The sequence below is a fragment of the Corvus moneduloides genome, chromosome 28 (assembly GCF_009650955.1).
Source record: "Corvus moneduloides isolate bCorMon1 chromosome 28, bCorMon1.pri, whole genome shotgun sequence".
NCBI lineage: Eukaryota > Metazoa > Chordata > Aves > Passeriformes > Corvidae > Corvus > Corvus moneduloides.
The window spans coordinates 116,279-128,718 of record NC_045503.1 but is presented as its reverse complement, the minus strand read 5'-3'; the positions used below and the strand labels follow the sequence as shown (position 1 = coordinate 128,718).

At 39.1% G+C, this 12,440-nt stretch overlaps 1 protein-coding gene across 6 annotated transcripts in view; it reads left to right on the top strand.

Annotated features, from left to right (window-relative positions):
• Positions 1–10,525, top strand: part of RANBP3 (RAN binding protein 3) — a 55,340-nt gene extending 44,815 nt beyond the window's left edge. For all 6 annotated transcript variants that reach the window (XM_032092400.1, XM_032092401.1, XM_032092399.1 and 3 more), the window contains 7 exons: positions 676–754; positions 1,651–1,753; positions 2,589–2,713; positions 4,679–4,799; positions 6,000–6,142; positions 8,019–8,199; positions 9,082–10,525. In XM_032092400.1, the coding sequence (XP_031948291.1) occupies positions 676–754; positions 1,651–1,753; positions 2,589–2,713; positions 4,679–4,799; positions 6,000–6,142; positions 8,019–8,199; positions 9,082–9,125 (796 nt within the window). In that variant the 3' untranslated portion in view covers positions 9,126–10,525. The remainder of the gene's footprint in view (positions 1–675; positions 755–1,650; positions 1,754–2,588; positions 2,714–4,678; positions 4,800–5,999; positions 6,143–8,018; positions 8,200–9,081) is intronic.
• The last annotated feature ends 1,915 nt before the right edge of the window (positions 10,526–12,440 follow it).

The following is a 12,440-nucleotide window of genomic DNA, read 5'->3' as shown; positions in this document are numbered from 1 at the left end:
GGTGTCTTAGAAAGGTGTGCCTGATGGAAAGGGACAGGAACAGTAACTTGAGTCTGTAAAAGAATAAAACTGTTGTCCTTCCTAAATAGGATTTAAAATCTGTTAATAAAAATACTTAATGGGAGGAGGACGCTTATTCTATAAGGAAGAAGTAAAGGCTGATATTTGATTGTGAAACTTCGTGGAGAAGCTGTGGTATTGCAGCTAGTCTGATAAAAGGCATTACTTATCCCTGCTACCTTTGCTTCAGTTACGATATTGGAAGTGCTTTTGTTTCAGTTCTTTCCCTTTTTGAGAGAATTGACCTAAAAATATGTAGTAGTTCAAGTTCTGTGCATGTAGAGTACTGTTTTAAAAAAGCATGTTATATGATTAGACAATCAGCCCTCACTTAGCACTCAGCATTGCTTTGTATGTTATTAGTTATCTGAAGGGGAAGATTTTTACAGAGACAAAAGCATTTGTTGTCATTCTGAGAGAATTCTCGTTCTGTAGAACTAGAATGTGCTCTCGTGTTAAGTTGAATTAATTTTTACCTATGTTTGTGTCAATCAGTGCTTACTTCTTTAAAGCCAGTGACAATCACTCACTTTCTGAGGAATTTTATTAGTAGAAAATAAAAGAGGTATTATTTTCGGTCTTGTAAACCTGGTTTATTTCTTGGGTTTTTTTCAGTGTAGAGAACTCTACAAACAATGCAGATGCATCTAGCAACAAGTTTGTTTTTGGACAGAACATGAGTGAGCGAGTCCTAGTGAGTATCCACTATGTATATGTTGTAATTCTGCAAGCAGTTTGTTATGGATTCTCACTCAGGAATTTTGAGAGCCTTTAATTATACTTGTCACTTGAGTATGGGGGTTTTTTTCAGTGGTTCCCCTTGAAGGTAACTTACTTTGAGTGCAGCACAGGTAGTTCATTATGAGCTATTGTCTGCCCAGCAACACTCTCCAGGTTTTCTCTGCCAAACTCTGTCAATGTAAGGATATTCAGTGCCCTCTCTGTAGCACATGTGGTTCTTGTTCCCAAGCATTTTATGGCACAGCTTGTTGCTTTAAATGGCTATTGGAGTATAAATATTAGAGGGTATTTTATGCTTGTCCTCAAAATTGAGAGCAGTTCAGTTATGTGACTCCCCCCCCCGGATGGGATTTCAAGCCCAGCAGTAAAGCAGCTGCCTTAGGACTGAGGTATGATTCCAGAAATGCTGTTTATGATGTACCAACCTAAGGAATAACTTCTAGTACCTCACTGTTTCCTGCTGTTTTTATTCCTGTGCTGGAACAAAATGGAAACATTCAATGCTGAGTGTTCAGACCTGTCTAACTACCAAGCAGGAGTTCAGTCAAACTGAACTCAGTTCAGTCAAAGTGAACAAACCAAGTCAAAAAGCTTCAAAATAAGGATTGAAATTTGGTATGAGTTCAAGGGAAAATTATTTGAACTGGTTTTCAGGTCGCACTCCAATCAGTTCCTTGGCTGGCTAGTAGGATAGCTTTAACTGTGAAAGCATGTTGTCTGTGAGATTCTTTTTTTGCCATATGGTTTATAAATACTGGAGCTGCCCTCAGTACTTGGTCACTAGTCCTGTTCAGCAGAATTAGTGTTTGTTTTCTCTCTTCTGTTTACCTCCTCTTATTTCTGTGATAGAGTCCACCAAAATCAAGTGAAGGTAGTACAGAGAGTAATAAGGAGAATGCTGCTACAGAGTCTGGGTCTGAATCGTCTTCTCAGGAGGCCACGCCAGAGAAAGGTGAAAAACAAACTATTATATTAGGAATGGTAGTTAATCCTTTTTAAAATTATTGTATTTTTCAATATCCTGTTACTTTTCAAAAACATAAGATTTTTATGTTACCTTTACTGTCTCCTGTGACCAAAGATACAGGCTGGATGTGGAAGTTGCCGGATGCTGTAGATCCTCTAATATTGAACATGTACAGGCTGCACTGTCTTTTTCATTGTCATTCTGTGGTACTGGGAGTATCTTCAACAGAATAAAAGTAGAGGGAATTAACAGAACTGGTAGTAGGAGAAATGTGGCAAACTTTTTTTTTAACAATTCTATTTCAAGTGACTGAATTTCTGAGTCAAATGTGTATTGCATTGCGTGGGAGCAGCACATGTTGCTTGAACTCAGAACTGTTTGCTGGATTCTATGTCTTCAAATTGTCAAGATATTATGGAAATTCTGAGAAGTATGGGTTTCCTTCAGTAAACTGCTTGCAAGCCCAAATGAAAGTGGAAAATTAATTGTACTGTCCATGTGTAGGCACAGCTGTATGGCTGGCAGGAGTATCAGTACTGCTGGAGCATCTACACATAAGCAGGTGTCCCTGCAAAGGTTGTGAACTATTGTGTGTAGGGACAAAACTTACCTTTTTTGTCTCTTGGGCTTGTAAAACAAGTATTTAAAGACAAGCTTTAACTTCTGCTTAAAATTTCAGTCATTTTTTTACATGTTCTATTAAGGTCTGTCTTCTATACTTTTCAAAAAATCTCAAAATTCTGGTGTACTTGTGTGAGACCTTTGTACATCTTATAAAATTATATGCTAATCATTCTCAGACTCTCAAAATGTTGTTCAGCTAATAATATTTCAGAATCACTGGCAGAGTCTGCAGCAGCCTATACTAAAGCAACAGCAAGGAAGTGTTTATTAGCGAAGGTAGAAGTGATTACTGGGGAGGAAGCTGAAAGTAACGTGTTACAGGTAAGAAATGGATAGAGTAGAGGAGCTTTGAGTTTGTGGGGATTCATATGGATGTCCAGTGGATGCACACCATCTGATTCCCTACAACTCAGCCTTCCTCTATATCTGTAATGTATTTTCTTGTGTTAAAATGCAAACTTTAGCTATTTATATCAGATCCTTATTTATTTACTTGTTATCCATTGTTTTTTAATTTCATCTCTCTGGAAAAGTTTTAGTGTATAAGCCATCCAGGTGTATCTTAAGCATACTTTTCTGAATCCACCACATAGAAGCTTCTGTTTTTTATGAGACAATTATTTGAAGAAAATTTAAATGAACTTAATATTTTTAAGTTCTTTAATTGCTGTACTACTGAAGATTTTCTAAAACTTGGAGTGGACTATTTATGCCAGCAGTCTGGTTTCTTGCAAAGCAGAAACCATATCACAAGCACTCAGGAATTTGGCTTGAGATACTTAAGTGAGTTAGTGATGTTGTAGAAGGATATTTGGTCATGACTTAGACTCCTGATCTTAATAATGGTATATTTAACATTGTAGTTATTCATTTACTTAAATATACTTACTCCAGTATATCCTTAAGAAAAATGTGCAGGGTTTTCATATAAAATGAAGTGGTATATATATTTTTTTCTTGTCTTTCTTTATCCTCCAATTATAGTTTGTTTTTTTCCTTGAGATATTTTGTTTCTCAGTATTTGAACTGTGTTCTTTTCAAGGATAGCTTTTTTATTCTTATAGACATGATGCTCTATTCTGACACCAAACAGTTGCACTGTCAGTATCTAATGCCTATGAGTTACACTTGTATTACCTTACAAAATGATACTCTATAATGTTTATCTTCTTGGACTTCTTTTTACCAGACATAAATGGTCTTTAAATGGTTCTTCTGGTACTTCTCTGTTTCTATGTAATTCAGAAATGTCTGGATGCTTCACATAATTGAACAAGACGCTGAAGAGATAAAAATCCTGTTTCGCTTAGGAAAACCACAGCTTTTGGCAGTTCTATACTTAATAGAGGACTGACTTGCATGAATATGTTTTAACTTAACAGACCTCTTGCCTAACATTTATTCTTTTTTTCCTGTGAAATGTAGTGCATTAGAATTCCAAATGGGAGTTGTACAGACAGAACTATGTTAATGTTACAGAAACAGAGTATACAGAGCTAGATGTTTTGGGGTGAAGAAAATGAGAAATGGAGGGAAGGAAAATGGAAGTATTTTTTCCACCTAGTGCATGCTCATCTGTGGGGAACTTGAGGGTGATGGTTTGAGGTAACAGTAACAGTGAAGTTGGATTAGAGAGAGGGATATAGAGTAGAGATGTTTGGCATAGAAGAAAAAGGGAGCTTTTATGTCAAGAAGGGTCATTCCTACTGTTGGAAAAAATACATACACCTTTTGAATTTTATAACTAATGAACCCTGCAGGGAGGCAGTGAAAATACTTCACTTACTAATGACTCTGTGTAGTTCAGGCTTTATTAATTGATAATGAACCAGCATGTTTGTTCATCCTTTGGTTCCTTAATACAGGAAGAATTTTGCTTTGCTTTCATTTTATTTGCTGGGTCTTCCCAGCAACAAATACCATCTTCAGTGGTGCAGTGTGTACCTAGGGCTTCTAAAAGAATTGGCTGATATAAGGCAGTCTCTTTTGACATTGTTTCCTCTGTGAGAGCTTATATCTTACCTGAAAATTGCTTATTGTTTTGATCTTGAACCCTTTTATTCTTTAAGAATATATAGCTTCTGTTAATAAAACCTTATGAAAACAGACAGTGTATTTTGAGAAATTTATTGCAAAAGAGAGGATGACTGTTTTCGCTTCCACAGCTATAAACAATTAAAAATTCCAGTATGAAATCTGAATATTTTCTTAACCAGCAGTAGATGACTAAGAAATATATGATTACATCAATCAACCGCTATGCCATAGAGATATTTTCTGTTACAGATTCAGTGCAAGCTGTTTGTATTTGATAAAAGCTCTCAGTCTTGGGTGGAAAGAGGTCGAGGGCTCCTGAGACTCAATGATATGGCCTCAACAGATGATGGAACATTACAGTCTCGACTGGGTAAGAGGAACCAGGGGAAATGAGATACTGCATGACAGGCTGTTTTTGTAGGGTTCTTCCTTGACACACAGCAACTTTCACTTCAGTTTGTCATAGCTACAGCAACTCAGAAGCAGTTTGGACCTTTTCTTTTGCTTCAGTTAGTGAACATTTGCCCCCTTCTAGTGTGGCAAATGTTCCAGTTACTTTTTCCCCCCATAAAAGCAAGCCATGTTTAGTAACTAGAATATTTGACTAGAAATTTATGGTAACATCATTCAGATCTGGCTGTTTTGGATGGGTTGCTTGTGGTGAGGAAGTCTGTTTGAATAGTGCACGATTGTTCAGGCTGGCAGGAATGTGCATTAGCCTGAGATTATCAGCACAGACGCAGCCATGAACTTTGATGTATTAACATATAAGGCTTCAGACTAAGTACCTTTCAATATGACTTACAGTCTTTAATAGCCTTGTTGTAGTTTAAGCCCAGCCAGGAGCCAAAGACCCTTGCAGCCACTTGCTCACTCCCCTTCCAGAGGATCGGGGAAAAAATTGGAAGTGTATAAAAGTTAGAAAACTCATGGCTCAAGATAAAGACAGTTCAATAAAGAAAGCAAAAGTGGTGCATACAAACACATGCAAACAAGAAATTAATTCACTGCTTCCCATGGGCAAGCAGGTGCTCATCCAGCTCCAGGACAGCAGGGCCCCATCACATGGAATGGTGACTTGGGAGACAAGCGCCATCACTCCAAACATCCTCCCTTCCTCTTCTTCCCCCTGCTTTATATCTGGAGCATGGTTTTATATGGTCTGGAATGTCCCTTTGGTCAGTTTGGGTCACCTGTCCTGGCTGTGTCTCCTCCGAACCTCCCACTTCACTCCCAGCCTCCTCACCAATGTAGTGGTATGAAGAGCAGAAAAGGCCTTGGCTCTGTGCAAGCACTGCTCAGCAATAACAAAAACGTCTCCATATTATCAACTGTCTGTTCAGCACAAATCCAGAACACAGCCCCATACCAGTGACTGGGAAGAAAGTTAACTCTACCCTAGCCAAAACCAGCACAAGCCTCCATTCTTCTCACTTACAGTTGTGACAAAAGCCCAAAAGAGCTTACTTGTAAAAAGACTGAAACATTTTTACAGTAAAAAGTGTCTTGACTGTTTTGAGCTTCCTGATGTGTCTTTTTCCACCTAACTGATCTTGTAACTTGGCTTTAGTGATGAGGACTCAGGGGAGTCTCAGGTTAATCTTAAATACCAAGCTCTGGGCTCAGATGCAGATCGATAAAGCCAGTGAGAAGAGTATCCGGATCACCGCCATGGATACAGAGGACCAGGGAGTTAAAGTTTTTCTTATATCAGTGAGTACTGGTTTTTGTTTATGTCTTAACCTTCCTACTAAAGTCGGTGCTTGCTTAAACTGCAGTTGAGGTAGCATTCCCATTTTTCTTTGCACCCTACACTGTCTTAACATCACCCCTGCCCCAAGGACAGGGCACTTGGCAGATTTGCTTGTCTAAAAAGTCTTGCTAGTTGTGAGCAAATGCCACGTCAAAGGCTGTCCTAGGAAGCCAGGTTGTCCAAAGCATTGCCTGTGGAGTTATGTGTTCCACACATACTGAGACTCTGTAGTGTTTAATGCAGAGTGTTTTCTGATGTTAAGAAAAGTAGGCATTATTTCAGAGATTTTATGCAATAGTTTAACCAAAATTAGGTCTACAAGAAATTTCAGCACAGGAAAGCTATCGCTGTCTACAGTGCGGAAGGATGGATAGGTGCCCACTGAAAGGGAAACACTAAAACTCTGTCAAGAGCATTATATTAGTACTTAAAGGTTACACATTTTAACTTCAATTTTCTTTTGATACAGAGTATTCGAAGCAGTAACAGCATAGTGAAAGTGATTTCTGTGCTTGCTAAATGGGGAATGGCAATCCCAATCAGAATTACTAAAACACTTGGCATCTCATCACACAGTCAGCAAGGAAGAAAAGTCATTCCCTAATGTCTGCTAAAGCACTGACAGATTTGGAGAGGTCGGAACACATTCTTATGATTTACACTGATTCTACACAAGATGTTGCAAAAGAATTAGTGTTCCTAGGGATCAGAAACTGAGAGCATCAGCAAATGGTCAGCTTTCCCTGTGACGTTAGGTTTGTAGGGCTGGGATCTGGAGTCCCAGAATGGAACTTAAATGGAACTTAAATACCAATACCAAATACACATTGACGAAGAAAAAGAAGTTAAATTAATGGATAAGTTTTTCTCAGTATTTTTCTAGATTTGAAAGTTTTAGTTAGTCTGCCATCAGGTTATTCGCTCTTGATTTTTGTATTGATAAAAAGTATCTTGTTTGGAATTATTTTTTCATTTCAGCTCATTGCAGGGGAATTTTGCAGATACAGAGGTGACAGATTCAAGTGTCAGATGGGGCTGATGGAAACTATTTTTTTATGAAAGAATCTGAGAAGTGGGATTGCTACCTTACAGTTATCGTGGAATAAGGATAATAGTTGCTATGAGGACTTAATTGACATAGTGAAAACAGAGTTTTGTAGTATTTGAAGGGAGTTTCCTTTTAAATAATGTCCATTAAATATTTAGTTTGATAGGCCTAATAATTGGTTGGTTTGAAGGCATTAAGTGCCCATTAACCTTTGAGAGTTAAAAATATATGTTCTTCAACAGGTTATCAGAAATGCTTCCCTCTGAAACAGTCTGTTCAAAAAAAATTGGAATAATTGCCTGCCTGACTGTCCATTCAGTTTTCTCATTATATCTCATATTGAAATTTTACGCCAATGCCTCATAAAACAATTGGTTTGATTATGATTAACTAATGTGTGAAGTTGAATGATTGACAGGCCAGCAAAAATCTGCAAGATTTTAATTGAAGGTCTTTTTAATATGAGCTTTTGGAAGGTGTCAGGAAAGCTCTGTGATTTCTGTGTGAAGAAGGCTATATGAAATCAGCTAGTACTGGCTATATTAGCCAGAGAAAGTTGGAGCTAAGCAGAGGGCAGAGGAACACACTCTCACCACCAGAGTTCAGTGTATCTAGTGTCCTGCTGTGTGTACCACAGCCCGTTCTGACTGGTTTGAAAAATACTTAAAGAGAAAACTGAAAAGTATATTGTGAAATGTGGCATGACTGGTGTGTATTATGTCAGCAGTGTTTTATTGTGTTATAATTCTGTGCACCTTTTTCTTATTTCTGAATATTAAAAAATGCAGGCAAGCTCTAAAGACACAGGGCAGTTGTACGCTGCATTGCACCATCGGATCTTGGCCTTGCGGAGTAGAGTGGAACAAGAGCAAGAAGTCAAGAATGTAGCACCTGAGCCAGAGGTAACGCAGTCAAATGAGGAAGACAGCGATGATGATGTCATTGCACCTTCAGGATCAGTTGGAAGTGGTAAGAAAGACAGTGGTGTTCCCTGTTTTCCATATGTTTTTCTGTGTCATTTCTTAAGGCAGACTGTGCTCTTTGTATGTCAGTGGAGTAGGACTATTGCATGGATTGCCTTTTTAAATGCAACTACTTCCTGCTTCTTCTCCAAACTGGTAGAAGGCCCTTGTGCTGCCTCTTAGTTACATGCCACAGTTTAGCAGAGGTTTTCTGTGCTTTTTATAATTTACAGGATTTCTAAGGTTGGTTCTGAGCTTCATTTTTGCCTTCATCATGGCCAAGAGTTACACATAAAACCTGAGATGACTCAGTGTCCCAGTTTGAGATCAGGAGACAGCATCCAGACTGGTCTTTCAGTAGAGAGCTGTTTGGAAAGCAGATGGTTTACAAAGGGGCATGGAAGGAGTGTAATATTTTTTATTGCATGTGAGGCGACCATAATTTAAGAAAAATACTAGTCTTCAGTTTGAGGAAGGCTTCCTTTTGTGTTTTCAACTTGGAAGTCATTGTGCTTTGCTTTCTTGTGGCTGAAAACATCCAGCCTTTGACAGTCCTCCATCCAGATTGACAGAAGGGGAGGAAAAAAACAAGGAATGAATATGAACAAAAGCAGTGGGAAGATTGAAGAGGTTGGAAACTGAGCTTGTAGGCTTTGGGATGCTGCTGGGATCCCTGAATCAGATTAGTCAAGAACATAAAATTCTACAGTAGACAGAGCTTAGTCTGGAGAAGGAATATGTGAGGCAGGAGAGGAGGAATTCAACAGTTCTCATCTCTCATTAACACCTGAATCTGAGACTTCTGTAGGCTGCTTGGGATGGGTCTCTTACTGCAAGGCAAGAAACAAAAGATACTTCTTATGACCAAGAACTACTTTTATTGTTTCAGGTCCTAATGATGAAGGTGATGGGCAGAACGTTGGCAGCACATAGCAGATGTGAGCCGATCTGCTTGCAAGGCTGCTATGAACACCATCTTGCAGGCATCTCTGGATACCCCAGGCCAGCGATTATTTCAGGCGGTGTTGAAAGCTCCAGGACTTAAGAACTGTGCATCTCTGTTCTGTTTGTTTGGTTTTTTTGGTCTGGATCAGTAGATTCCACACAAAAAAAAAGCAGACTTGGAAACTACCTGAATGTGGTTTGGGACGTTGAAAGCTCATCATATTGATGAGCAAAAAAAAAAAAAAATCCAACCCCAAAACAAACAACAACAACAAAAACACAAAACGCAACTACCCCCAACCATTTCCCCTCTTCCTTGTACTTAAAATGGCACATTACAGCTTGTCACAGCTTTTCATTGGGACCTTTTGGCTGTTTCTTCAGTAGTTCATGTCTTGCAGGTCTCCGAGGTAGAACTTTTCAACGCAGTTCCAACTTGAATTCTGCTTTTGTAACCCCTACTCCCCTTTATGCAGGGAAACCCTGTCCTCACCAGTTCCTATGCTCACTGGCTGCTCTTTTGGGTTCCTTTTTTTTTGGACTGCAGATGGGGCAGGTCATGTGTTTACCTTTTAATCCCAACATAGGTTGTGGATGTGGACACCATTGTTTGCTGTCTAGTGGGTTTGTAAACAAAGAAACAAAACATTGTGGTTCACCAGAAAAGCTTCTCTAATGCAGTAATAAGAGACTTTAAAGTCTGCAGGATGTTTTGCTAACTCCTTTTTTTTTCTTCCCATTTCATTATTATTTTTTGGGGATTTATATTGTGGTGAGACTTTTTTATTTTAGTTTTTCAATAAGATGCTCTTGTGTGTTGAAAAAGTGAAACTATTGTTTTGTACTGTTCTTTTCTGTTACTATTTAAGGGAGAGCTAAGCCACTATATATAATAGATGTTGCATACAATTTTTCTTAGAAAATGTTATGTTTCTGTGGCTACAGTAGAGTGTAGGAGGCATACAGGTTACATCTTCAGAAAAGTTAATAACAAAACAGCTGTTAGCCCTTGGAAGAATAAAATAGGCTCATGTAATGAGCTCTGCCAGCCATTAAACTAAATCTGTATAATAAAGCAGCTCACATTTAATGGCTTGATTGAACAAGCCATTTTAAGCACTTGCCTGACTTAACTATATGTGAATAATCTTACTGAAGTCAATGCAACTCTTCATGCTTAAAGTTGAGGACATTTTTAAATATGTTGCTGAATTAATGGCCTTAAATAGAAAATTTAAATTCTAACCCTTCCTGTCCCCATTCCGTTTCCTGAAGTCTTGCAGCATGAAGAAAAAGGTAACACTGCCAGACTTGAGTAGTTTGGGCTGAAGGTTATTGTATTCTGTTCCACCACAAATAAAAGCAAGAATATGTTTTTCTGTGTGTAATTCTGAAGTACTCCTACTGTAACTATAACTCACCTTTTTTTGCTTTGGGTGTTTTTTAATCATTTGAGCCTTTTGTGTGAAAGTTGAGTTTTATTTTCTTATTGAAACATATGGTATGTTCTTGTCCGGCAGAGTTGGAATTTGGTAGTCACCAGGTCACTTTCACTATAAATTCCCCAAATTGTTCTATTTCCTTTATAAATAGTTTGCTTATAGATAATTTCTGACTTGCATGCTTGCTCTTCTATAGGTTAAGGATCTAAAATGCATCACCTGAAAAAATGAAAGGGGAAGAAGTATTTGGTGTAGCATGAATTGAAAACAGAAACCCAGGTTATAGTACAAAATCAACTTTGAAATTGAGTATTCAAATAGTGAAACAGTCCTTATTGCCTCTATTTTAATGAAACACACTTTTCACTGGCAGTCAAGAACAAGTCTTCCCCTGTTTCCTGTTGTTAACCATCACTGAAGACTGATGCTGTTGGGGTAGGGGTGCTTTTACTTTTCCTGGTAGCCAGTTGAAGGAATATCTGTTATTACTTTTCTGGGAATTGAATAGGGCTAATGATAAGCTGTGCCACTGCATCTTGATCTCTCTGGATTGTCTGCTCATGCCTTCTTGCATTTTGGTTTTCTTTTTTCCTCCCTAGAGTAGGGAGGTTTTACCAATGAACAGACCTGTTGCTGTACCCCTCTACTCGTGCCATGCTTCAGCAGGAACATGGCAGGTTCTTTAGTACCCACCACACAATTTGTTTCTGCATTACAAGGTCTGGGGACTTTGAAGTAAGTGATCTGCATTTTGGATCTGGGATCTTTTTACATTGTTGAGATACTCAGATTTAAACTACTCTCTTCAAACACCCTTGCACCGTAAAGGTGTTTCTTGTCAGCAGCTTGTTCATAAGGAAAATTAATGAGGTGTCTTGGCCAGCACAGCCTACTTCTGGGAAAACAGGCATTATTTCCTGGTCCCAGACTCTATGGGGTCTATGCTGAGTCTCACTTTGAAGTGTTTTACCTAAAATGCAGTTGATGGTGCATGAAAATTCAGAAAAATGGAATAAGCATGCTTGCTTTGGGGTTTGGTGGTACACAATCACCTACAGCTTTCTAAAAATTTCAGCAACTGTTTACTGATGCAGATTTTATTTTTAGCTAGAAGCTTTGTATAAATGTTTATAGTGAAGGCAGAAATGCTGCTGTGCATCCTGACAGAATTGTGTTGCTGTGCATCCCAACAGAATTGGCAGTGGGTTGAGTTCAGGCCCTGCCCAGCAAGATATAGTTAGGCCAAAGCAAAACCCTGACTTGGCTCTGCTTTAAGCCTTAGTAAACCAGTGACAGGCAAAACCAGATAATGCCCATGTGTCTCAAAAGATCTGTGTAAGACTGTCATATCATAATGTACATGGGAATTACATTAAAACCTGTGTCAGCAAGCAAACAAACGAAACACCCTGAGCCCTGCGTTGTGTTTCCTGTACCGGGCAGCGGCTGTTCGAGGGGAGGGTGATGGTGACCAGCTCTGCTGCCTTATAGCAGTCTTCCCCTTGATTGTGCTCCTGTTCCATCTTTCCCCTTAGGCCTTTTGTTAACTAGTATGGTGTTGACAATTCCTGTATAGCCTGTGTGGCTGCTGACCCACGCAGGCACAGCCTTTCAGGTTTTCCAGTGGAAAAACAATACTGAAGAGTGTAGTAAATTTGAGCATGCTCGATGATGACAACAGTGTACTCTGGCAACCAGGAGGGCCAGCCGTGTCCTGGGGGACATCAGGCACAACCAGGCGAGGGGGGGGATTGTGTCTCTCTGCTCTGCACTGGGGCAGCCTCACCCTGAGTTCTGGGGGCAGTTTTGAGCACCACAGTATAATCAAAGACATTAAGCTTCTAGAGAGTGTCCAAAGAAG